The following is a 27,649-nucleotide window of genomic DNA, read 5'->3' as shown; positions in this document are numbered from 1 at the left end:
CTTTTGCCTAATTTTCATTTTTTAAAAATAATTTAAATAGCATATACATATGATGTTATCTAAAGAAAATAACTCTTTTTATGATAGATGCTGATAATTTAGAAAATATGGAAGGTGTAAGCTTACAAGCAGTAACACTTGCAGATGGTTCTACCGCTTATATACAACACAATTCTAAAGGTATGTGCCTCATATATAACCCATTGGTTAATACCAGCAATGTATAATAACCTCAGAGTTGAGCACTTAGCAACTATACATGATCTTAACTTAGCAACTATACCCCTTCCTAATCCCTCCTAAAGATGCTGTATTGCATATGGTGATTTTCAGCAGTCTCAGTTTAACTTATTTTTTAAAATAAATATGTTCTTATGGATTTTTAGAGAGAGAAACATTGATTGGCTACCTCCTGCATGTCCTCCACTCGGGACTGAGCCCGCAACCTGAGCATATGTCCCAACCTTAAATCGAACCAGTGACCTCTTTTGTGCATGGGAGGACACTCAACCAACTGAGCCACACTGACTGAGCTCAGTTTAACTTAAATATTGTTTTAATTTGGGGACACCCTTTGAGATATTCAGAAGATACTGTGGAGAATCAAAATTAGTGAGGCAGGAAGGAGTGTCCCCAACCTAATTCTAGTAAGACCTTTCTTGCTTTTTAAATTCAAATTATTATTTATTTGTTTATTTTTATTGACTTTCCACAGAGAAGAAGGGAGAGGGATAGAGAGCTAGAAACATCGATGAGAGAGAAACATCGACCAGCTGCCTCCTGCACGCCCCCCAGTGAGGATGTGCCCGCAACCAAGGCACATGCCCCCGCAACCAAGGCACATGCCCCCGACTGGAATCGAACCCGGGATCCTTGAGTCCACGGGCCGATGCTCTATCCACTGAGCCAAACCGGTTCAGCTAATATTTTTAAGAAATATATTCAGGGATGAGAATGACAGCTGGCCTCACATACACGGACATATTGTCTATTCTTCCCAGCTCCAGCTTCCCCCTAGTCAGAGTACTGTTCCTAGGTGGCTCTGAAAGGCATATAGAGATTATACTCATGTAGCCTGCTATAATGAGCCACTCTTCCTCTTGAACTTGTCTAATTGAAAATTGGAGGGGAGGAAGGATGGCTGAGGGAGGATTTTCTGCTTTCTGTAGGATCACTGGATGTGTTATTGAATTGCCTCAGAACATTGAGGGAAGAATCAAGATGAACATGATCTTAAGTAGTGTATGTTTTTATAGTTGATAATCATTTTGAAATTGTATAAAATTTAAAATTTTGTTTGTGCTAATTTATTGGCTTAAATGTTTTTTTGTTCCAGATGGAAAACTCATAGATGGCCAGGTCATTCAGTTGGAAGACGGTTCTGCTGCCTATGTTCAACATGTACCCATACCTAAAAGTAGTAAGTATTTGATGCTACTTACCTTCCTGTTTTTCATACTGCAGTATTTGCTACCTCAAGCTCCTCTTACTACTTAAACTCAGTCCTGATCTCTAGTCCTCCCCTGAAAGGGAAGATCAGTAGATGTCACATATTATAAGCATATAAATGCTTATAAAGACCATTTTAACTTAATTGAGACTTTGTCTCAAAATAATAGAAAAGAATTTACTGGACTGCACTCTGGAGATAAGTGTGTAACAGTCCTAATATTTCTATTATTTTAGCTATTTAGCTAAATCCTACATGTCTCTGATTTTTTTCCCTTTTTTCTTTTTCTTCTTTCAACTCTTCTAATCCCCTGGTACATATTCCTAATATAAGTAGAAATATCTTTTTTTTTTTTTTTTAAGTAGGAATATCTTAATATCTTTTTACCATTAAGCACTTATTCAGAGTAGCTTTACTGAAATTACTTAAATGTTCAAGGACCCATAGAGCAAGGGTAGTTTTTATAATGTGTTCAATGATTTATTTTACTTATTTTACTCTGTTGTTGAATGATCAGAAAACATGGGATCTAAATGTAAGCATTGTTCTCGAGCAGGGGACAGTTTACGTCTAGAGGATGGTCAAGCCGTGCAGTTAGAAGATGGAACTACAGCCTTTATTCACCATACCTCCAAAGGTAAAATAGTTTTGGATGTGTGAATAAAGTAAGGAAAAAATGGGGACGTGGGAAAAATAAGACCTGCCTTTAGTTACTGAAGTGGTGTCATGTAAAAGAAGAATTATACTTGTTCTCAAATACAAGATGGCAGATTTTGGCACAATGTAAGGAAAAATTTCTGATAATTTGAGCTGTCCTATAACAATTCAGAATAGCAAACCCCTGTTCCCTGAAGGACTTCAAATAGAGGCTACTTTTAAAATATGAAATTAGCCCTGACTGGTCTTTTCAGTGGTTAGAGCATTGGCCCAAGCACTGGAGGGTCATGGGTTCGATTCCCAGTCAAGGGCACATACCTCAGTTGCAGGTTTGATCCCCTCCCTGGTCGGGTTGTGTGCGGGAGGCAACCAATTGATGTGACTCTTTCACATGGATGTCTCTCTCTCTCTCTCTCTCGCTCTCTCTCTCTCTCTCCCTCTCCCTCCCCCTTTCCCCTTCCCCCTCCACTCCTCCCACTCTCTCTAAAAAGCAATGGGAAAAATATCTTTTGATATTTTTGAAGATTAAAAATCCTATATAATAAAAGGGTAATATGCAAATCAACCTAATGGCTGAACCACCAATCACTATAACATGCACTGACCACTAGGGGGCAGACACTCAAGGCAGGAGCTGCCCCCTGGTGGTCAGTTTGCTCCCACAGGGGGAGCACTGCTCAGCCACAAGCTGGGTTCACGGCTGGCGAGTGCAGTGGCAGTGGTGGTAGCCTCTCCCGCCTCCACAGCAGCGCTAGGACCCCTCGGGGATGTCCGATTGCCAGCTGGCAAGTGGACATCCCCGAGAAGTCCTGGACTGTGAGAGGGCACAAGTCGGGCTAAGGGACACCCCCCTCCCCCCAGTGCATGTATGTCATGCACTGAGCCTCTAGTATATATATAAAATATTTTAAAGTTAAATTGTTGACTTTTTTCACTCTTAAATAGAACTTTTTTGCCTATTGTGTTAAAACTAAATTAAAATATCTGAAACAAATAGAGCAAAATACTAACGTTTATTAACTTCATGTGGTGAGGACCAGGGCTTTGAGGGGGAATTCATAGGTATAATGAGCACAGCTCTGCAGCAAGATATCTGGGTTCAAATCTTGGTCAGCTATTCTTTAGCTGTGTGACTTTGAACAAATTACTTAACCAAAAATATTTTTTTTCTTTAGCAGTGGGAGTTAATCATGGGTTCATTTTAGTTGGACAGATTTACTATTTCATAATGCTGTATACAGCTTTGAATGGTTATTTAAGGGGGGGAAACCATGGCCTTTGGAGTCACATTGACATGAATCCAGATCCTTGTTTTTTGACATACTGATTTTGGCTATTAATTAATTTTATTTATTTCCTGGTTCCTACGGAAAGTGACTTTACTTCCCAAAACCTCAACTTCCCATTTGTCCAGTGGGGGTGGTAAATATACCTGCCTCACAGAATCGTGAGGATTGACTGAAATAGCACATGTAAAGCACATGAGTCAGGGTTCAGTGTGACTACTCAGTAAAACTTCATTCCCTTCTTCTTTTAAATATGTAACTGTTCATCAGACTACCTTTAATTTAATGCCATTCTCTTCCATCCCCTCAGATAGTTATGACCAGAGCGCATTACAGGCAGTTCAGCTGGAAGATGGCACGACGGCTTACATCCACCATGCAGTGCAAGTCCCACAGTCTGATACCATCCTAGCAATTCAGGCTGATGGTACCGTGGCAGGTCTGCATACTGGGGATGCCACAATTGATCCTGAAACCATCAGTGCTTTGGAACAGTATGCAGCAAAGGTACATCATTTTACAGTATCAAGAGCAACCTTCTTTATTTTTCATTAAAAGAAAAGAAAACAAAACAGTATACTATATCCGATAAGAAACTGACAATTCAGAGTCAGAATCAGACAGTATCAAGGAGAAGATCAGCATCTTAACAGAAGTGTGTAGAAAGAAATATTGGAAGAAAAATAAGGGACGGGATAAGAGCTTATAGAAAATAAGTGGGTGACGGGTAACTAATAGAAGTTATATTCGAGGATGAGTGAGTGCCATAAGAGAAATAATAAAGTGTAAGTAAAACTTATGAATTAAGAAGTAGAAATTAGAACTTTGGAAAAGGTGAAGGAACGTCTCAATTAAGTTTTATGTCAAAATGGCTGGGTTTTTTCCCTGTATTGAATATATATTTTTCATATAGTTTAAAAGGTTACTTTCCCAGTTTTTATTGTGAAAATTTTCACACACAGAAATAAGCAATAATGAACCTTCATGAACTTATCACCCTGTCTAAATAATTATCAAAATGTAAAGCTTTTTAAAGCTTTATTTTATTCCTATAGGTATCCATTGATGGAAGTGAAAGTATAACAGGTACTGGAATGATTGGAGAAAATGAGCAAGAGAAAAAAATGCAGGTATGTAAAGCTACTTTTTTATATAAGAATTTCATTCTCAGCATTATTGTGCCCTTTTATGTATGAAAGCAAAAATAGGGAACTTGCCCTGGCCAGTTTTCTCAGTGGTTAGAGTGTTGGCCAGTGGACTAAAGGATTGTGGGTTAGATTCCTGGTCAAGGGTATGTACCTCAGTTGCAGGTTTGATCCCTGGCTTGGGTGGGGTGTGTGCAGGAGGCAACCAATTGATGTATGTGTCTCTCTCACATCGATATTTCTCTCTCTTTCCCCCCTCCTAAAATATATATAAATATAGATACAGATATATCCCTTGAGTATGTTAAGGAATACATGCATACAATGGAGATGATACTTGGGGGTGTTTTTCTAGAGTGGCAACACAGCATTCCCCCCCTTACTAGCGGTTTCAGTTACCCACAAGCAACTGCAGTTTAGAAATATTAAATGGAAAACTTGAACAGTCATAAGTTTTAAATGTGTGTCATTCTGAGTAGCATGATGAAATCTCACACTTCTCTGTGTAGGATGTGAATTATTTTTTAGTCCGGTGTATCCTCACTGTGTATACCCTACCTGCCTGTTAGTCACTTAGTAGCTGTCTCCATTATCAAATAGACTGTCATTGTATTAGAGTACTTTTGTTCATGCACTTAATCATATTTTCAAGCACTTAATAATATTTTACTTAATAATGGCCCCAAAGCACAAAAGCAGTGATACTGGCAATTTAGATATGACAAAGAAAAGCCATAAAGTGCTTCCTTTAAGTGAAAGTTGAAAGTTCTCAACTTAATAAGGTACTTTATCATCTCATAACATCATCGTAAGAAGGATGATTACAGCACAATAAGATATTTAGAGAGACCACATTCACATAACTTTATTACAGTATATTATACATGTTATATTAATTATTATTGTTTATCTCTTACTGTGCCTATTTTATAAATTAAACTTTATTATAAGTATGTAGATATAGAAGAAAACATAGTGCATATAGGGTCCCATCCAATCTGTGGTTTCAAGTCTCCACTGAGAGTCTTGTATCCCTGTGGATAAGGGGGACTACTGAAGATCTGTGAGCTCTAGCCACTCCTCCTCATGGATCTCCTTTCGACTTCTTCCAGAGTCACTGACTTCAGCCATGGAATGGAATTAGCCTAACTGGCTCAGCATGATAAAATCTTCGTACAATGATAACAGTAATTTCATCTATTTTATCTCTGTGTGAACAGTTTAAGTAATACTTTTTGTTTCATCTAGATTGTCTTACAAGGACATGCAGCAAGAGTGACTGCTAAATCTCAACAGAGTGGAGAGAAGGCGTTTCGATGTGAATATGATGGATGTGGAAAATTATATACAACAGCTCATCATCTTAAGGTATATATGAAGAAATGCTGGGTCTAGTTATGAGACTACCTAGGACATTAAATGCCAACATGATAAATTTGTAGCATTCAAATGCCTTCTTTTCCTTCATTTATCAAGGTATGGACCAGTGATGGCAAACCTTTTGAGCTCGGCGTGTCAGCATTTTGAAAAACCCTAACTTAACTCTGGTGCCGTGTCACATATAGAAATTTTTTGATATTTGCAACCATAGTAAAACGAAGATTTGTACTTTTGATATTTATTTTATATATTTAAATGCCATTTAACAAAGAAAAATCAACCAAAAAAATGAGTTCGCGTATCACCTCTGACACGCGTGTCATAGGTTCGCCATCACTGGACTATAGACACACATTCACACTCACACTCAATCAAAGACACACAAAAGCCTATGCAGATTTTAGAAAATGTCAACTTTTTGAGGGCTTGGACTATGTTTACTTCATCTCTGTCTACATACTGGCACATGGTAAGTACTCTATATATTTGAATACATTTTTGTCAAATGTGAAATTTATAAAGTTATATCAGTAGTGTGTATAATCACTTTGTTAACAGTGATTTGCTGAAATCTAGCAAAAGTTGGTGTTAGTTTGTCCTATCGTCCAAATATACAGGCCAAGTACTTTCATTGCAGCTAAACACGATATACCATGACTCAAAAATAATAGATCACAATAACTGAATAATTTACATTGTGGCAGGAAGTGTGCATTTAGTATGTGTGAAGTAGCAACCTCAGAGCCCATCGTCACTACTTAGCAGTGTGTAACCTTAACATGTTACCTACCCGCTTAGTACCTTATTTTCCTTATCTATAAAATTGGATGATAAAGTATATTCCCATAGAGTAGTTATGAGAATTAAATAAAACTATACATGTAAAGTATCAAAAAGAATGGCCTGGCATGTGGTAGAAGTTCAATAAATGTTGGCCACTGTCATGATCATTCATTTGTCACAGCAGCACCCTGTGGCAATACTGTTTATGTCCCCACTTTACAGAGAGCATTTAAGGCTACAGCAGGCAAGTGTCGTGGCCACACTGCTAGTCAGTGGTGAAGCCTTGCCTCAGATGGAGACAAGCAGCAGCCTCTGTATCTTAACCTTCCATTGGGTAGCCTCTCCCTACACTCTGCTCCCGGCTCTCACCATGCAATGTTCCATACACACACCTTTGAGCACTCTAGAAAAATTCACACCTCCACTCTTCCTGTTTCTTATTTAAAATGAGTACTTCTTAACAGAATATTTTGGTCTATACTGAGAATTCCTGGACTGTAGTTTTTGAGAAAAGTTACCTTTTTGTGTGCATGTGGTTTTTCTAAAGTAACATACAAATAACAAAATAATTCAGCAGTGAAAAAAAAATAGGTCTGTGTTGACACCATCTACCTGAGAAATGCCTAAAGGAAATAGAATCATTTTGTGTTTTAATGACAGGTTCATGAGAGGTCACACACGGGAGACCGGCCTTATCAGTGTGAGCATCCTGGCTGTGGGAAAGCGTTTGCAACAGGTAAAAACATGAATTTGCTTCACTTAGGAGTCAAGCAGAGGCAGGCCTGAGGCAGGAACTGACCCCTTGCTTTTGTCTGAATTAGCAAGCACACAATGACCAGTTTTTCAGTCTGTACCTTAGCTACCTCTTATCCTACTTGCTCTATTCTCTCTCTGTTCGCATTTTTCTCCTCAGGCCTATTTTATTTCTGCCTACTTTGTTTGGTGTTTCACTCCACACCCTGCTTTATTTTAGCAGGAAAAATAAAAGCTGGCACAGAATTTAACATTAGGACAGACCTTAGGGGGAACCCTGGGGAACTGGGACAGATCCATCAGGGCCAGGAGGAGTACCTCATTCCATGTCTGGAGTCCACTTCAGGTTTTTGGGTTATGAGTTATGAGCATCTAATAAGACGGGAACACTTTTTAAAAAGACACATCCTCTTCTAGACAGAGATGAAACTATTGAATTTCCAGCATGACAGTCCTGAGCTGTCATATTCTTGTACATTTTATTTTTTTTTTTATTTAAGAGAGGAAGGGAGAGGGAGAGAGAGAAACATCAATGATGAAAGAGAATCATTGGCCGAAACCGGTTTGGTTCAGTGGATAGAGCGTCGGCCTGCAGACGGAAAGGTCCCAGGTTCGATTCCAGTCAAGGGCATGTACCTGGGTTGCGGGCACATCCCCAGTGGGAGATGTGCAGGAGGCAGCTGATCGATGTTTCTCTCTCATCGATGTTTCTGACTATCTCTCTCCCTTTCTCTCTGTAAAAAATCAATAAAATATATTTAAAAAAAAAAAAAGAGAATCATTGATCAGCTAGCTCCTACATGCCCCCACACTGGGGACTGAGCCTGCAAACCGGGCATGTGCCGACTGGGAATCGAACCGTCACCTCCTGGTTCATAGGTCCACGCTCAACCACTGAGCCATGCTGGCCAGGCCTCTTGTACATTTTCAATAGTTATTTTGTTGTGCTTGCCTAGTATTATAGCCTTGGTGTTTACTATATTTTTCAGTAGCTTAATTTCAACAGGCATGGTTAGAGGGGTCTTGTGTAATTAAATTTCTTTTAAATTTTTTTTAAAGGTTATGGATTAAAAAGTCATGTCAGAACTCATACAGGAGAAAAGCCATATCGGTGTTCAGAAGATAATTGTACTAAATCCTTTAAAACTTCAGGAGATCTACAGAAACATATCAGAACTCATACAGGTATAGTACTGGTGTGAACAAATCTGTCTAGGCCAGCAGTTGCCAACCGGTGGTCCGTGAGGTCCGAAAGGTTCTCGACTGCTGCCCTAGACCACCAACTCTCAGTATCTAAAAGGGATTGTCTACGTAACAGGCTTATTTACCTAGGATTACACACATACTCCGTAGACCAACTGAGACCAGAACCTAAGGCACCCAGTGGTTTCTCAACTTAGTATTGCTTCTCATGCATCAAGCTACTGCTAAAAAAAAGTGTTCGAGCCCCTAACAGCCTCACAGAAAGACAGGCTTGCAGTTTCCTTGTGATCATCTCTCCTCCCCTTAAAATTTTCTTCTCTTTTTCTAAAACAGCATTTTGCCCTTATCTTCCCTCTCTTTTGCTCTCTTCCTTGTGTGTAGAATTGGTGTTATAAAGGTAATTATTTGCTTTGGATTAGAGCTGGAAGAATTTTAGAAACTGTTGATAAGAGATTCTATTATAAGCTGTTGACTAAGTGACATAGCATAAGAATTTCGTTTGAGATTTACTTCAGATGTTCTAAATATAGTGTAAGTTTGTCCCCAAATACCTCTAAGCATTCTGAAATAGTTTATCAGATTTTTCTGGAGGATTCTTCCATTCATTAAAATTTAACTTTTAGTTCAAATATGATTTAAAATTGGCTTTACTTTATAATGTTCAGGAACAAAGCTGTAGGTCTGTGCTTCTAGTTCATTCATGCACTTACTTTTATCCATTGTACCAAAAGCAAGTTTTTCCAAGCTCCTGCAAATTCTATTTGGATTTGCTATATGCTGCCAACTTTTTATATAAAGTGTTACATAAAACCATTAAACTAGTTCCATTAATATTTGGTCTAAACATCAGAATTGTGATTCCTTTGATAGTATTCATTTCGCACACCACATATTCATGTGGTTTTTAAATTATGAGTATTTTCATTGGTAAAATGTTAGATTGAGTAGGGGGTTTCAGGGACTTCCATTATAAACAAGTGATTTCAGTGGGAAAACAAAGAAAGGTGCTACAGAGTTAAAACATTTGAGCTGGGAAAACATTAGTGGTCATTTTTTGATCCAGAGAGGAGAAGAGATTTAACCAAGATAAACTCTTTATTCGCCTTAGGTTAATGTACTGAACAGAACTCTCATTAAAGAAAGGATCAAGGACTCCTGCTCCTTTTTATTATTTTATTTTAAATATTTTTTATGTTTTTATGGATTTTAGGGAGAGGGAGGGAAAGAGAAAAAGAGAGAGAGAGAAACATTGATTGGCTCCCTCCTGCATGCCCCACATTGGGGATCAAGCCTGAAACCCTGGCATGTACCCTGACCAGGAATCAAACCAAAGACCTTTTGGTGCATGGGATGACGCTCAACCAATTGAGCAACTCGGCCGAGGCTCCTCCTCCTTTTTGTTTTTAATTAATTTATTATTATTATTTTTTAATCCTCACCAGAGGATATTTTTTTCCCATTGATTTTTTTTAAAAATATACTTTATTGATTTTTTACAGAGAGGAAGGGAGAGGGATAGAGAGTTAGAAACATCGATGAGAGAGAAACATCAATCAGCTGCCTCCTGCACACCTCCCACTGGGGATGTGCCTGCAACCCATGTACATGCCCTTGACTGGAATCGAACCTGGGACCCTCCAGTCCGCAGACAGATGCTCTATCCACTGAGCCAAGCCAGTCACGGCTCCCATTGATTTTTGAAGAGAGTGGAAGGGAGGGAGGAGAGGGGGAGAGAGAGTGAAATACCCACCTGGAAGAGACACATGGATTGGTTGCCTCTGGCACTTGCCCAGAGAGGCCAGGGATCCGAACCTGCAAATGAGGTACATGCCCTTGGCTGGGAGTCAAACCCTTCATTCATCTATACACACACACACACACACACACACACACACACACACACACACACACATTTAGAGAGAGAGAGATTTTCTTTTTAATCCCAGAAGTTGTTTGCTTTATTTGAGCTCATTTAAGAAAAGGTCACATGGGAATCAAAAGCAAAGGCTGTTTTCTGATTGACGATTTAAAGGCCCTTTGCGTTTTGATGTTGTATAAAGCCTATATGAAAAAAGGATTATAGCTGGCAAAGTAGACTTTTAAAGTAGACTTTTTCATAAGATTCGAATGAGAACAATAAAATATTCAGCAAGGATTTTTGAGGCATCTTATGTGCTAGAGTCCAGCCGTGGGCAAACTACGGCCCGTGGGCTGGATCTGGCCCGTTTGAAATGAATAAAACTAAAAAAAAAAAAGACCGTACCCTTTTATGTAATGATGTTTACTTTGAATTTATATTAGTTCACACAAACACTCCATGCTTTTGTTCCGGCCCTCCGGTCCAGTTTAAGAACCCATGTGGCCCTCGAGTCAAAAAGTTTGCCCACCCTGTGCTAGACACTAGATTTTAAAACAACCAAAAATTATTTTTCTTCAAGGTATTATAGAATAAATAAAGTTGTGGAGAGGTTTGTAGGGAATTCTAGAGTTATTCTAACTGAATCTAGCGTTGTTCTTAATCCTATTTTAACAGTGTGCGTGTGTGTGTGTGTGTGTGTGTTTCTTTATGACATTTCTTTCTTTGCTTTTCTCAGCTTATTTTTTAATATGCCCATCTAAATGATTCCATCTTGGGGAGTCATGTAATCAGTGATGAGTTTTGAATACTGTTCAGGTTTTCCTATGTAAATTTAAGTTTGGAGTAGAAGATGCTGTTTGGGGAGGCGGGGGCGCAGGGGGTGGAAAGGAACAATCTGAAAGGGAAGCTCACATACAAGAATTCTAGAACCTTGAGCATTACCCTAAGCAGAATTAAAGAATCAGACATTATGATTTTTTATGTATTTTTGTATCATTTACTTTATTCCCTTGTGTGTTTTCAGGAGAAAGACCCTTTAAATGTCATTTTGAAGGCTGCGGTCGGTCTTTTACAACATCAAATATCAGAAAAGTGCATATTAGGACACACACAGGAGAAAGACCTTATTACTGCACAGAACCAGGATGTGGAAGGGCATTTGCCAGTGCAACCAACTATAAAAACCATGTGAGGATACACACAGGTAACAGTCTCTGATTTTTTGGTCTTCTAACTTTTTCTTTTAAGAATAAACATCTTTCCCTGGTCGGTGTGGCTCAATTGGTTGGGCACCAGTTCGAATCCCAGTCAGGGCACATTGTCTGGGTTTCTGGCTCCATCCGAGGTGAGGGGCAGGTAGGAGGCAGCTGATCCATATTGTGCTCTTTCATCATTGATGTTTCTATCTCTCCTTCTCCCTTCCTCTGTCTCTAAAAATCAATTTAAAAAAATAAACACCTTTATTACATGAACTAAGATAGGCGGGAAGAGGATGTATTTGCCTTTCTAGGCCTTGCCCTCTAGCACATAACCATCTGCTCGGCCACGCTGGCCTGTCTGGAGTGACATGTACAAGAAATTTCCCCTGCTGGAACTGCGCCTCTGGAAGACTGTTGACTGTGGCGTTCTTTTTCCTCTCATCGTGTTTCTTAATTTTCTCTGATCGTTTTTTTTTTGTTGTTTTTTTTTAATATATTTTATTGATTTTTTACAGAGAGGAAGGGAGAGAGAAAGAGAGTCAGAAACATCGATGAGAGAGAAACATCGACCAGCCGCCTCCTGCACATCCCCCACTGGGGATGTGCCCGCAACCCAGGTACATGCCCTTGACCGGAATCGAACCTGGGACCTTTCAGTCCACAGGCTGACGCTCTATCCACTGAGCCAAACCGGTTTCGGCTCTGATCGTTTTTTGTTTAAAGTCTCTTCCTCCTCAGGAGTCAGTTTGGCCCATTTGTAGCACAAAAGTTTGTAATTTTGATGCTCCACGTTGTGGACATATTTTTTGGTGAGTGGAAATGGAAAGGTGAATGGAATAGGAGAGTAGAGCAGAATGTGCATTAGTTTAACAAGAAATTTAAAATATTTTTATTACTGATATTAAGAGTAAATTGTGATAACTCAAAATTAAAAGACATGTATACAGACTGAAGCTTCAGTTGCTTAAGTCAGTGTTTCTCAGGCTGCACTCAAAAACCCCTGGGTATTTCTGGATATATTTTCAGGGATCAACAACAATCCCTTTCTTTTGAACAGTGTCATTAACTGCCAATATTGCTATGGGCAGAGGGGAAGCTTTAAGAGAATATAAAGAAAATTTGCTTTCTTAGAAAAAGAAATCACTCAGTCAATAATACAAAAAGAAATTAAAGGGACATGAGACCATAAGCAAAGAGACTGATCAAGGTCATTTAGAATATTTGAAGTGAGGTAGAGAGAGATACAAATGAAAGACATTTAAGAGGTATTGGCTAAGGACTTAGTAACCAGGATAGTCAGGAATAAAGAAGAACCTATCATTCTAGCTTGTGATAAAGTTGAATGATGCTAAGATGGGGAAGAGCAGGTTAGAAAGGAAGTAGTGGTGTCGCTTAGGAATATATAGGTCTCTAGGTACCCCTCAACACCTGAACTCTTACCATCTGTATATTTGGTATAATGATTTGCAAAATTTTTACTCACAATTGATGATCCAAATTGAAAACCACTATAATAAGTCTACTTGTGGGTGTATTTTTCTGTGAAAGGAAAAAAATATTAAGTTGCATGTGAGTCTCGATGAGAGAACAAACAGAATACTGGAGTCATATTTCTGATACAGTTATATCTTATGCTTGCATTGTGTGTTATATGTTATTGCTATTATTTTCCCTGCATAATTAAGTTAATGTATTTTCTAAGAAAGTGGAAAATTGCCTATAAAACCCTAAGAGGTCTAAAAAGGTGGCTGTAGGTTGGAAGAAAAATTATATTTTGATCATATAATTTGCATTCGTTTTATAGCTCTAATATTTTTCATTTTTGCCCCCCGGCGTGGTTCAGTGGTTGAGCATCAATCTATGAACCAGGAGATCATGGTTTGATTTCCGGTTAGGGCACATGCCTAGGTTTCGGGCTCAATCCCCAGTAGGGGGCGTGCAGGAGACAGCTGGTCTATGATGTTTATAAAATCCTTACAGTAAACTGCATTAGTTATAATAATAATTGTATTTATTGTCATTATTAGTATGATATCATTAATCATATCTAGATTATCTAGTTATGGGTAGATTGCAGTTTTATCTACAATAAAACATCTTCATCCTTAATTTTCTCATCCCTTGAAATTAAGGGGAAAGTGGTGTTCAGACACAGGATGACATTCAGGGTGCAGACTACCCGTTAACCAAATCAAAAGCATTGTTAGGGAGTCTTTTCTTGTGAGCTGCTCATAACAGGATAGAAAGGGATTTGGAAACTACTTCTTTTTGCCATTATAGCCCGTTTTCCTCCCCCTTCTCCCAAAGTATGGAATGATTATGCCTTCATGTGTAAAAGTTTATTTATTTTGTTTTGGGTTTTTTGCCTTTCTTTACTTAGGGGAAAAGCCATATGTTTGTACAGTCCCTGGGTGTGATAAAAGGTTTACAGAATATTCTAGTTTGTATAAACATCATGTTGTTCACACTCATTCCAAACCTTACAACTGTAACCACTGTGGGAAGACATATAAGCAGATCTCCACGCTGGCCATGCACAAACGGACCGCCCACAACGACACAGAGCCAATCGAGGAGGAGCAGGAAGCCTTCTTCGAGCCTCCCCCAGGTGAGGACTTTGTCTAGTGTCTCTGTGTTTGAGAATCAGCAGTAATTTATGATTTATAGTATTTTCTCAACTGATAGAGCTTCATTTAAATAATCACACAACCATACAATTTATAATTGTGGTAAGTGCTATCAAAGAAAGTACTTCAGGATGTATAAGAAGGGAACTTTCGCCCCGCCGGTTTGGCTCAGTGGATAGAGCGTCGGCCTGCGGACTGAAAGGTTCCAGGTTCGATTCCGGTCAAGGGCATGTACCTTGGTTTCAGGCACATCCCCAGTAAGGGGTATGCAGGAGGCAGCTGATTGGTGTTTCTCTCTCATCGATGTTTCTAACTCTCTATCCTTCTCCCTTCCTCTCTGTAAAACATAAATAAAATATATTAAAAAAAAAGAAGGGAACTTTCGTCTAGTCTGGACATCAGAGAAAACTTCCCTGAGGAAGTGATTTTTGAGATCTAGAGTGTTAACTAGGTGGAGAGGTGGGAGGTGGGGGGAGGGAGGGGCAGAGCAAAGGCCAAAAGAAACATTTCAAATAGAGGGAATGGCACATGGAAAACCCCTGAGGTTGGAGAGAGCAAAGTAAATCGGAGACTGAGAGGAGCCTGGCCAGTGTGGCACTTCTGCCTGGAAGGTGTCATCAAACGAGGCTGGAGAGCCAGGCAGGGGCAGCTGGGTTAGGGATGTGTTAAGGATGTTGATCTTAGGCATAAGAGCAGTGAAGCACTCCCAAATAACTTAATTGATTCATGTGCTGTTGGGTAGTGTTGTAGGAGACAAAAACATTCATTTCATTAAGAATAAACTATTGAAAAAATACTTTGGAAAACTACATTCTGTGATTTTAGTTAAATAACTCAGCTTAGGTAAATAAGGAAAATGAATAGATTTTTCTAAAACAAAAACAACTTACAGATTATCTTAATGTTTCACTGAATACCTCCTAAGTGAGATAAATTTGAAAATTAAACACACACACACACACACACACACACACACACACACAAACCATTCCCATTCTTAACAACTGATGAAGCATTGAAAACATTTAGGTGGCCCTACAGGGTTTGGCTCAGTGGATAGACCATCGGCCTACAGACTGAAGGGTCCCGGGTTCAATTCCGCCAAGGGCACATGCCCAGGTTGTGTCGGCCGATCCCTGCAGGCCAGACCAAGGGACCCCACCGGTGCATGAATCCATGCACCAGGCCTCTAGTGATATATAAATAGCTATGGAATAGGACAACAGGAAAAACAAAGTAATGACTGCCATGGAAATTATGCCAGGATGACTATAGCCATATGAGTGCATGCATCAACCACTAACTTTGAGAACTACTCTTAAATTAGCATATTATGTCCTTTGAAGGAAAAAAATGTACATTTACCCTATTCCTGCCTTTATTAGCGGTGGAAAAAGATAGAAGAAGAGAGGGTTCAGAAATCTTCCTGGTTGCCAAGTATTGCAGTAATGAACTGTTGAAATTTCTGTTTACTTGCTGGTTCTTTTTGAAATAAAGAAGTGGATGGTGGTTCCTATTCTGTCACTTATTAAATGATTAAGCTTACCCCAGATAACATGCCATTACATCGTCTTTACACAATGATGTCATTGTGTACTGATGACTTGCAATCAATTTCCTATTCATAGTTTGCATTTACACCCCATTCAGATTTGTGGTTAATGTTTATGAAGATTGTCTTATCATTTTTAACAGCTTCTTAAGTGACTGTAAGAAATTGCCATAGTGGAAGGATTATTTGCCAGTCAAGTCTTCCTGTTAGTTCCCCCACTCACTCCCCCAACATACATGTGTAGTATCAGTAATTACTCCAACTAAGAGAATAAGAGAAGTTTCCCAAAATTAGAACACTTAACTTTGATGTTGAAAGGTTTGGTTCAGTCTGCCTTGATTTGCTTTTACTTCGCAAAAATGGAGTTAGAAGAATTGGAAGGAGGTGCTGGAAACCATTTTCATTATGTAGACTATAATACATCTACTTTAATTTGTATAATATTTATTTAATATTTAAAATATCCTCTGTTTTCTAAGCATCTTGGTTGATTGGTCAAATAAATGATTCATTTGTTTTAAACAGGTCAAGGTGAAGATGTTCTTAAAGGGCCCCAGATCACATATGTCACAGGTGTAGAAGGGGATGATGTTGTGTCTACACAAGTAGCCACGGTAACCCAGTCTGGGTTGAGTCAACAGGTTACACTCATATCCCAGGATGGGACTCAGCATGTAAGTATGCACCAAAAGCCAAACAAGTTTAATAATATTTCTCTGAACCTGGGCTTGAAAGTCAGATTAGGTCCCACTTGAGGAAATCCTTGAATATCAGGGCATAAAGTTTGGACCTGAGCTTGTAGGCACTGCTAGCTTTCCTAAAGGTTTTTCAGTAGCATGCTGAGTCTACCTGCAGAGAGATTAGTAGAGAGAAGGTTTATGACTCTAGAACTCAGATGGTATTACTGGTATAGTTCAAAGGCAAGGCGATGAAGGTCATTACCGCAGTGAAATTGAGGACTTGAAAAGTAATGGATGCATGTGAAACACAGTTCAGAGAAGGTATAGGACTTGGTGGCTAAATAGGTCCAGGAGGTGAGATTAAGACATCAGCAGAGCCCAAGCCAGTTTGGCTCAGTGGATAGAATGTTGGCCTGCTGGCTGAAGAGTCCTGGGTTTGATTCTGGTCAAGGGCACATGCCCAGGTTGTGGGCTCAATCCCCAGTTGGGGGCGTGCAGGAGGCAGCCAATCAATGATTCTCTGCCATCATTGATGTTTCTCTCTCTCTCTCTCCCTTCCTCTCTGAAATCAATAAAAATATTAAAATAAAAAAGAAATCACATAGCTTTGGCTCTATGATGATGGCATCATTAAAAGACCCTAGGAAGTCAGTGATGGGCAAACCTGTAAAATTTCCAAAGTGTGGCACTCTCCCTACATGGAGTCATGGGAGCTTCACATAATTAGTAGAACAGGTATCTTGATTTCCCCAGGAAAAGCAATGTAATAGTTGTTCTCCAATAGTCAAACTTGTTATTGTTTTTCTATATGCCACTAGCCTAAAACAGTTCAGACTAGATTTTATTTTTAAGCTCTAGCTAAGATGGGCTTAGCGCCTGGTGGAAATAGGCATCTGGGATTCATTACCTTCTATATCTGCCTTTTCCTTGGGAAACTCCCTCCTAACCTCTGTCTCTCAGAGCTTTACCTCCCATGATTAATCTGCCATTTGTGTTGGTAACTGTTAAGATGCTAGTGTTAGCTAGGAGGCAGAACGTAGTCAGGATTGGAAAATCTGAAGCTCTTGTGCCATCCCATTTAACACCTCCTTACTTTTTTTCTTTTTTAAATTGGTTTTGAGAGAGAAAGAGGAAAGGAAAGGGAGAGAGAGATAGAAACATCAAGGAGAGAGAAACATCAATCCTACATGCCTCCCACCAGAGATGGAGCCCACAACCCAGACATGTGCCCTGACTGTGAATCGAACTTTCAAACTCTTGGTGCATGAGTCAGCACTCAACCACTGAGCCACACCAGCTGGGCCCTCCCCTTAACTTTTGACATCACTAATTCCACACAGACAAGGCCCTCTGGAGATCATTTGATCTAACCTCCCTCCCTCCCTACTATAGGAGAAATTCTCTCCAAAGCAGCCCTAAAATACATGAGGCAGTTTCTCTCTTAAGAGGCAGCCTGTTCCATTTTTGGATAATTACAGTGTTTATCACACAGCAACCTACTACCATGTCATCTACTTAGTGGCTCCTCTTTGACTATATAGAATGAGTTTAATCCCTCTTCACATGCTCCCAAACAGCTATTTTCCCCACTACAATGTTGTATTTTCTGGTAACCTTCCCATTCTCTTCAGGAATTAGGTTTCTGTTCCATTCCTTTAGTCAATTAAACAACAAACATTTATTGAACATCTATCCAGTGCTAGACATTTTGGTAGACTTAGTGTGGGGAGCACAGGAAGGAATTATCATAGTCTAATAGGAGAGAGACCTTCCTAAAATAAACAATCCTATATAATAAAAAGCTAATATGCAAATTGACCAAACGGTGGAACAACCGATCTCTTTGACATGCACTGACCACCAGGGGGCAGACACTCAATGCAGGAGCTGCTCCCTGGTGGTCAGTGCACTCCCACAGGGAGAGTGCTGCTCAGCCAGAAGCCAGGCTCACTGCTGGCGAGTGCAGTGGTGGTGGCGGGAGCCTCTTCTGCCTCTGCAGCAGTACCAAGGATGTCCAACTAATGGCTTAGGCCTGCTCCAGTTGGACATCCCCCGAGGGCTCCTGGACTGCGAGAGGGCGCAGGCTGGGCTAAAGGCCGCCCCCAAGTGCACAAATGTCGTGCACCAGGCCTCTAGAGCAGTGATGGCGAACCTTTTGAGCTTGGCATGTCAGCATTTTGAAAAACCATAACTTAACTCTGGTGCCGTGTCACATATAGAAATTTTCTGATATTTGCAACCATAGTAAAACAAAGATTTATATTTTTGATATTTATTTTATATATTTAAATGCCATTTAACAAAGAAAAATCAACCAAAAAAATGAGTTTGCGTGTTACCTCTGACATGCGTGTCATAGGTTCACCATCACTGCTCTAGAGTCTCATAAAGATGGGTATATAGTTGAGTGCTATGGCAGTCTGGAGGAAGAAGTAAATGATTTTTCCTGAAGGAATCTTGGAGGCCCTTATAGAGAATGGCTATTCAGTTGGATCATGAAAAATATTCATGCGTGCCGTAACTGGTTTGGCTCAGTGGATGGAGCGTCAGCCTGTGGACTCAAGGGTCCCGGGTTCGATTCTGGTAAAGAGCACATACCTTGGTAGCGGGCACATCCCCAGTAGGGGGTGTGGAGGAGGCAGCTGATTGATGCTTCTCTCTCATCGATGTTTCTAACTCTCTATCCCTCTCCCTTCCTCTCTTTAAAAGAAATCAATAAAATATATTTTTAAAAAATATTCATGAGTTTGCAAGGGAGAGATTGAAGGAAAGAGCAAAGTCATGAAGATATAATAGTCTGGTACTGCAAATGGTTAGTTGTGGTGAGAGTGCCAAGTGGTTAGTTTGGAAGTATTGGAAGAAGAGTCTGGAGAGGCTGTGAAAGGCCAATCATGAAAGGTCACAAATGCCGTGTAATGAACTGTAGTGATAGGGAGTCACTGGACATTTAATCAGGGAGCATATTGAAATTTGTTTTTGTAGAAAGGTGTCAAGGCAGAGGGTGTTTAGGGAGGGTTAGACTGGATACCTGGAAAGAAGTGGTGTTTGTGGGAAGTCAGATGAGAGAAAGGTAAGGGTCTAAATTGGCAGTAGAGATGGAGAGGAGAAAATGTATTTAAGAAATTTTCTGATAACCTCCTTCTAAAATAGAAGATGTTTATTTGCTCTCCGCAGAGTAGATTTATACAAGGGTTAGGCCTAGTCCTTCATAAAGATTGTCAAATATAACAAGAAACATTGACTGATTTGTAAAATGCATTGTATTGCAGGTTAACATATCTCAAGCTGACATGCAAGCCATTGGCAATACCATCACAATGGTAACGCAGGATGGCACGCCCATCACAGTCCCTGCTCACGATGCAGTCATCTCCTCAGCAGGGACACACTCAGTTGCTATGGTAACTGCCGAGGGTACAGAAGGGCAGCAGGTAATTGTTTTTTTTCTTCTTTTATATCAATCAAAACATGTCAGTATCAAAATTGTTAATAGATGTACAGTGTGATATAGCAGTTAAGCACAGAAACTTCAAATTGATCCCAGTTTTACAGTTTCTAAGTTACATAACCCTCTGAGTTTGTTTTCATCATCTGTAAAAATAGGAGTGTTGCATCTGGCCCATAAGACTGACATAAGGATTGATTGAGGTAGTGCATTTAAACTACTCAGCCCATTAAGTGTTCATTAATGATAGCTCTTCCTACAATCATCATCATCCTCAGACTCTTAGGGGAAAATTCATTTGCAAAATTTAGTTTATTTAATTTTTTGAATATATAATATATTCACATAGTTCAAAAATCAGAACGTATATACAGGTATGCATTGAAAAATCTTCATTCTGGCACTCTCCCTCCCAGGAGTCCAGGAATACGCTCATGCCTTCCCCTTTCCCTCATGCCCCCCACCCTTCACCATTCGCTTCCTCACTCCCAAGTTCCAAATTCCCTTCCTTTACCTCCATAACTTCCTAAGCCCATTTCTTCTAGGAATTACTTTTTCTGCCTCTGTAATTTACCCGATATATGTTCTCTTACAAAAAAAAAAGTCTTCCCACCCCTGCCTCCATCAACCTAGTTCTTGCCCCGTAGAGATAATCCACATTTATTGGTTTCTCGTGTATTCTTCCAATGATTCATGAAGCATATACAAACAAATACAGTCATTTTCCCCATTTCCTTTTTTTTATGGTAGTAAACTGTTCTTTACCTTGTTGGTTTTTTAATTTACTAATATATCTAGAAAGTGTATTTCATTATATAGAGAGCTTCCTCATTCTTTTTTTAATCTATATTGTATTCCACTGTATGGGTATGCCATAATTCATTTGATTTTTGCTGTTTCAAATAGCACATAACCTTGTGCACATGTGATTTTGCATGTGTATGAGTATATCTTGTAGGTAAATCCCTAGAGCGGAATTGGTGGGTAAAAAGATATATGGGTTTGCAATTGTAATGTGTTGCCCAACTTCCCTTCTAGGGTTGTGCCACTCTATATTCCTGCTGGCAGTATTTGAGAGTGCCAAGCTACTCTTCCCTTTTTTTTCCCTGTGGAAAAAAATCCTTTTTTTTGTCAATCTGATGTATCTCTTTGTAGTTCTAATTTTTTATTTTCATTAAAATACATGATATTGATTAATACATTTAAAAACTGTTCTTGTACAGTGCTGAAGGCAATGTTAAGTTTCACTGCAGTGAGAGTCTGTCTTAATTAGTAGCTCTCATTCTTTGTAAATTCATTTATAGATTTCAATACCGTCATAATAAAAATTTCAGCAGACTTTTTTTTTATGATATAGATAATCCAATTCTAAAATTTACCTGAAAATGCAAAGGACCTATAAAAGCCAAAACAATATTGAAAAAAGAACAAAGTTGAAGTTCTTCTACACCTTGAAATACAAAACTCAGAATCTTAAAGCTTCTGGAGAATTGAGTATTTTGCAGCCTTAGAGAAAAGATTTAAGATACAGAATGTACTAACAAAAGAGAAAACTGACCAATTGGACTTCATCAAAATTAATTCTGCTCACCAAAATATATCACTAAGAAAAAGTGTCAAACTGGGAAAAAGTTAGTCACAGTATTTATATATCTGACAGTGAACTTGTATTGGATATATATGAGAAACCCTCTACAAATCAATAATAAAAACATGAACAGCCCATTAAAAATGAGCAGAATAAATAAATAAAGTTTTTAAAAAGAGCACATTTGATTGCTTATTTAACAGACCCCTTACAAAAGAATGACTCGCAATAACACAAAAAGTACTTAACATCTTTAGTCATTAAAGAAGAGCAAATTAAAATCTCAGTGAGATACCTTTTCAGACACAGGAAAATGGCTAAAATAAAAGAAGACTTAAAACCAAATGTTGGCAAAGATGTGAAGTAACTGGAACATTCATATACGCTAGTGGGAGTGTAAAATGATACCACCACTTAGAAGAACAGTTTAGCAGTTTCTTATAAAGTCGAACATACCTCTGCTCTTTGACCCAGAAATTCCACTAGAATTCATACTGTATGATTCCACTTGTATGAAATCCAAGAGCAGACAAAACAAATCCATGCGATAGAAATCAGAAAGTTCTGCTTGGCTCGGGAAGGACATTGATGGCAGGGAATATGGAGGAACTGTACTATATCTTGTTTTAGGTGCCAGTTTCACAGATTATCTGTCAAAACGCAATAGAGCACCTAAGATGGGGACTTATTTATTGCTTGCTAATTATACCTTATGCAAAAAACACACAAAACAACACAACTTTCAGGCTGTCTTATAGAATGGTCCCACCTAATCAGTTTGCAGCCATTTCCATGGCTCTGGAATACTTGGTTGGGTTTATAACTCAGCTTGGGTAAATATACCTTGTACTAATTATAGTTGCAGGTCTGGAAAGATAGTGACCCTAAAGCAAACATTCTTATGCAGCTTATCTGTAGCCTGTGGGCTAGGACAGTTCTCTGGAGAGATAGGAAAATTCTCAGAAGACAAGGCTTTGAGGGCTGGAATGAAATCAGTCTGCTTCCAGCACTAGGGATATCACAAGGGTGGGAGGTTTTACGTGAGGACCAGCTACTGCCATTGCTTCTCTGCTGCAGCTGTAGGCCATTGTGCAGATGTTGATGATCTACTCGGGGTGTTCAGACTCCACCTGTGGATTTATGAAGGGCAGGCTTTAGCATTATTTGTAGTCCAGACACTCTAACTTGGCAGGATAGAAACTAAATGTTGTCTCTCCTGTGGTGAGTGTTGCTGAAATCTCCACTTTTTCAGACATCCAGCTGCTGCTTTCTACCAGAATTATTGGAACTTACCGATACACTGGCAGTTCTGGGGTCTTAAGGAATTGGGGAGAGTTTATACACAGATTTGGGGGGGGGTCCCTCTGGTTTTCTCCTTTCTAGAATATTCCTCCCAATGTATAGCCATTCTGGCAGCCCTGGACTCCATTATCTCATACGTTAAGTTGCCCTGTGCTGCGCAGACTGGGGAGTGGTCTCAGTGAAAAAGCTATTTCAGCAGAGATGTGAACCAACATGGTTTCCTTTTTTGAGAATCCCCTGCAGTTTCTGCCTGCTTTTCCTCATTCTTCAATGCCTTCGACAGTTGCTTTTTCCTATTTTTGTCCACAGTTTATGATAGTTATCTGCAGGATGGGTTAGTCCGATATAAATCACTGCCCTTGCTGGGCCAAACTCTGTTACTAGATTATGAAACATTGCTGGGATTGATCCAGTTTAGCATTTTAGTGGACTAGTGGCCAAGAAAAACAAATTTTAGTTTTTAATCTATTCTTCCTCTGAGTTTGGCTGAGCAAAATTTTAGAATATCATATAACAGAAGTAGTTGATGCCATTTTCCATGTTATCTACATAGGAAGAGTTACATTTGTGGTTTAAGAGCCATGAAAGCACTTTTAACCAGTCTGGATAGATGCTTCAGCAACAATATGCAAAGATTCCATGGCATCCAAAATAGGAAATGAGTATAACAAGATATGTTGCTATTTGTCAGTAATGCTACTGGTCCTTTCCATTTTCCTGGAGTCTAATGAAAAGGTAACGGGTAAACAGGAGAAAACAGTGTATTATCGACCACTGCTCCAAACTTGGAAATAGACATTTGCTATTTGAATTATTGCACATGTGTAACTTTCCAAGCACCCGCTTAGGGGTAATAGAGCCCAGGCACAGTCATGTCTCCCCTGAGTAACAGTCTGTGATAGGGATCCACTTCTCCAGTATCCTCTGCCCTGCGATCCCATTGCCTCGCTCCATAATCTCGGACAAATCCCTTCTTTCTGAGCCTCGGTATTCTCAAAAGAGGAGTCCAGAGCAGACAATATATAAGGAAAGTCTCTTCAGCTTCAGGCTTCTGCAGCTCTGTGGTCAGAAGGGAGTTTTTCCTTTTGAATTTGAAGACAGTCCTTTTCATTGAAAGGATTTTAACCTCTTTAAATCATAATTTTTTTAGCCCTAGCTGGTTTGGCTCAGTGGATAGAGCATTGGCCTGCAGATTGAAGGGTCCCAGGTTCAATTCCAGTCAAGGGCATATGCCCAGGTTGCAGGCTCAATCCCCAGTAAGGGGTGTGCAGGAAGCAGCCAATCCATGATTCTCTCTCATTGATGTTTCTATCTCTCTCTTCCTCCCTCTCCCTTCCTCTCTGAAATTAATAAAAATATATATGTATTTTTAAAATCATAGTTTTAATTCTTTTGTGTATTTTTTGGTTAAGGTTGCAATTGTGGCTCAGGACTTGGCAGCATTCCACACTGCCTCATCAGAAATGGGGCACCAGCAGCACAGCCATCACTTAGTAACCACAGAAACCAGACCTCTGACCTTAGTGGCAACATCCAATGGTACCCAGATTGCAGTTCAGGTGAGTCCAGAGGCAGCTGTCTTCCCTAACTTTGCATATTCTAGGGGAATTTTTAGTGAGAAAAATAAAGCTTCTAGTATGTATCCCATATGCATCAAGCCAGCTATCTTAACTCTCAGAAAAAAAGTCTAATTAGGCCCTAGCTGGTTTGGCTCAGTGGATAGAGCATCAGCCTGCAGACCAAAGGGTACTGGGTTCGATTCTGATCTAGGGCATGTACCTAGGTTGCAGGCTCCTCCTTGGCCCAGGCCCTGGTTGGGGCTCATGCAGGAGGCAGCCAATCAATGCGTTTCTCTCACATCGACATTTCTCTCTGTCTTTCCCTCTCTTTAACTCTAAAAATCAATGGAAAAATATCCTCAGTTGAGGATTAAAAAAGAACACACTGATGAAAATTCCAGCCATTGGTTTTAATTTAGCTTATGGGCATAGAAGCTAAAGGCTCAGGAAGCGCTCTAAATTACCTCCCTTGGAAAAGATGACTGTCTTTTGTCCCTTGCATGTGCAAAAGTTTATCAAAATCCTAAATAAAGAAACTGTATTATTTTCCCCTGTAAGAATTGGGTTTGTTTTAGTTTTTATTTTCTCTTACTGATAGGATCAAGTGGAGGTTGTTTAACAAGCCCAGGTGCCAGAAATCCCACTTCTGGCATGTAAGATTCTTTTGGCATTATCTTGATTGTGGGTTTGTGTATGTTCCTGTTTCAGCTTGGAGAACAGCCATCTCTGGAAGAAGCCATCAGAATAGCATCCAGGATCCAACAAGGAGAAACACCAGGGCTGGATGACTAATCCCGAGAGCAATAAAGCCGGGGAGCCTTTCATCTTCAGGCAGCAGAGCTCCAGGAAGCCCGGGGCCCAGGAAAATGATAACTTTTCCATTCCTCAACACTGTACACGTTTTTATGCAAGAGTGGAGAACATTTTATTCTTGACACTTTTGTGCATATAATCCTTGGAATAGATTTCCAAATTGGTTCATTGTGTACAAGGAAGTATGAAATTAGGGCAATCCAGTAAATTTTCACATTACTCTTTTATCACATTGCAGACTCCTAGAGTCTTTCTATAAGACAGTGAAGTCTTACCGAGACTTAGGGTGGATTTTTAACTTACTGTGAAAAAAAAACCACACAAATAAAGGCTATATCTAAAATATCAAAGGTTCTATATGTCACACAATCATAATTCCAAAAGCCATCATGGATAATAAAGAATGTAAAGCCTCCAAATATTTCCCCCGGTTAGTAGAGTGTCTGCAGCTTTTGTTCTACTGTATATTTGTCTGTTTTTATTTGTGTCTCATGGTTTGAAGACTGTTCATTAAGGCTTCCATTCCTGTTAATTACCAGCTCTTCAAGCTGAAATGCTAATTATATTAGCACTACATTGGATTATGTATAAAATTACAAAGTTTGGTTACTTAAGATTAAAAAGCTAAATCCAGTACTTTGGTTTTGTTAAAGACTTTACTTAGTGTTCATGTTTTTGTTACTGTTTTTAAAAAAAATAATGCACTATCAAAGTTTGACCACAATCTGGAGCCCAGATAACAGGGGCTTTACTCTGAAAATAAGGTTAGTGGGTTGGTGTAAATTATTTATTTTTTTGCTTATGTACTTTTGTTTTAAAGCTTATTTACCCTAAAGTTTATTATTTTGAATACAGCAATTTTTAAAATGTTACCTTTATATTTGTTTTATTAAATTGGTATGGGGGTGGGGGGAACTGTTACAGAAAATACCACGAATGTAATAGATTATAACCCAGCACACATGATTGAGAGTATATTGTAGATCAAGCACCGAATAAGTACTATTCTATACATTTTTATGTACTCATAACAGTTTTGTGAGATATATGGAATTTACAATCCCATATTTGCACAGGAGGAAAGTGAAGTTCCAAAGAAGTTAAGTGTCTTACCCAGGTCTATAGCTGTGAAGGGGCAGAGCAAGGACTTGAGAACCCAGACTTTCTGACTCCCAAATCCAGTGTGTATTTCACCACGCCACAGCTGCCTTCTCAGATGATAATTTATGGCAAAGATTATCAATATGAGCTTTGGTTTCTGGTTACCTAATAATCTGAGCACTTGGAAAACCATCTCTAATGTCAGAAATTCAGCTAAAGATTAAAAAAATGGGGATGGGGGTGGAGGGTTGTCCTGCAACAATCACTTGGTCGCTGTCATTCTCCATGCTTTGTTTGCCAGAGAGCTGACATGTGGCTGGTTTTCATTTCCAGCTTTACAATAAAAAAGGAAAAAATGTCAGGCTGTTTTATTTAATGCTAGAGGCCCTGTGCACAGACTCATGCACATTGAAAGTAAATTAGAAGGTGGCCGGTGGAGCAGGACTGGGCAAGACAGGCCAGACACATCCTGGAGCCAACCTTCGGGGATCCCTCCCCAGCTGGTGCCAGGGCTCAAAGGGCGTCTGCGGAGTGAGCAGGGTCCCTTGGCCTGGTCTGCGGGGATCCTGCAGAAACCAGCAGTCTGACATCCCCCGAGGGGTCCCAGAGTGGAAGAGGCCACTCGACAAAAGTTGCTATGGCTCTGCAGCTCCAGGATTGAGTGCCTGCCCCTCTGGTGGTCAGTGCACATCGTAGCTACCAGCTGGTCACTTGCTTAGACTTCTACATATATAGATGAGTGTTATCTTGGATCAGGTTCTTTGAAGTCTTAATGAAAAAGGGTCATGACTTAGTCATTTGAAATGGGAAACCTTTCCGAGTTGGGCAGGGCATTGGTGGCTTGCCCTTCAAAGCTGTTCGTAGATATATAACATTAGAAAAGGTCTTAGTCACCCGCAGATCCAGTCTTCATTCTTGACAGGGACATTTAAACATGCTGAGAACTCCCAGATGAGGCCTGCTGAGGCTCAGACAGGGGCCTCAGGGGATGAGCAGGAGAACAATCTGGAAAGTCCCAGGGCGGAGCACCAGCCTCCCAGTCCCTGTCCTGCCGATAGGGAGCCCCTGGGCTGGGCCCACCAGCCCTTCTGTGCTTCCCAAGACCCAAACCCAAGCTATCCGCTTCCCTGGGCCTCTCACAGCTCCTTTGCCGGCTGGACTCTGCTGGTGGACCTGATTATCCCTCAGCTCAAAGAAAATGCCTTCCTCAGGAGGGGGCAGGATTTCCCCAAGGACAGACCAGCCGATGTGCTGACAGTTGCTAGTTA

The 27,649-nt window shown here is 39.8% G+C and overlaps 1 protein-coding gene across 3 annotated transcripts in view; it reads left to right on the top strand.

Moving 5' to 3' along the window:
- ZNF143 (zinc finger protein 143) overlaps positions 1 to 26,152 on the top strand; it is a gene marked incomplete at its 5' end in the record, with an annotated part of 32,712 nt that extends 6,560 nt beyond the window's left edge. For 2 of the 3 annotated variants that reach the window (XM_081099098.1, XM_081099096.1), the window contains 14 exons: positions 88 to 180; positions 1,337 to 1,420; positions 2,004 to 2,087; positions 3,704 to 3,900; positions 4,449 to 4,523; positions 5,787 to 5,906; positions 7,362 to 7,437; positions 8,514 to 8,639; positions 11,540 to 11,719; positions 14,095 to 14,322; positions 16,419 to 16,567; positions 19,843 to 20,004; positions 24,321 to 24,467; positions 25,176 to 26,152. In XM_081099098.1, the coding sequence (XP_080955224.1) occupies positions 88 to 180; positions 1,337 to 1,420; positions 2,004 to 2,087; positions 3,704 to 3,900; positions 4,449 to 4,523; positions 5,787 to 5,906; positions 7,362 to 7,437; positions 8,514 to 8,639; positions 11,540 to 11,719; positions 14,095 to 14,322; positions 16,419 to 16,567; positions 19,843 to 20,004; positions 24,321 to 24,467; positions 25,176 to 25,259 (1,805 nt within the window). In that variant the 3' untranslated portion in view covers positions 25,260 to 26,152. The remainder of the gene's footprint in view (positions 1 to 87; positions 181 to 1,336; positions 1,421 to 2,003; positions 2,088 to 3,703; positions 3,901 to 4,448; positions 4,524 to 5,786; positions 5,907 to 7,361; positions 7,438 to 8,513; positions 8,640 to 11,539; positions 11,720 to 14,094; positions 14,323 to 16,418; positions 16,568 to 19,842; positions 20,005 to 24,320; positions 24,468 to 25,175) is intronic. The other variant, XM_081099097.1, reaches the window with a different exon arrangement.
- Between the last annotated feature and the right edge of the window lie 1,497 nt (positions 26,153 to 27,649).

The sequence above is a fragment of the Myotis nattereri genome (genome assembly GCF_964212035.1).
Source record: "Myotis nattereri genome assembly, chromosome: 9".
Classification (NCBI taxonomy): domain Eukaryota; kingdom Metazoa; phylum Chordata; class Mammalia; order Chiroptera; family Vespertilionidae; genus Myotis; species Myotis nattereri.
Note: the sequence above shows the minus strand (reverse complement) of the source record. Positions and strands in the feature narration are given on the sequence as shown.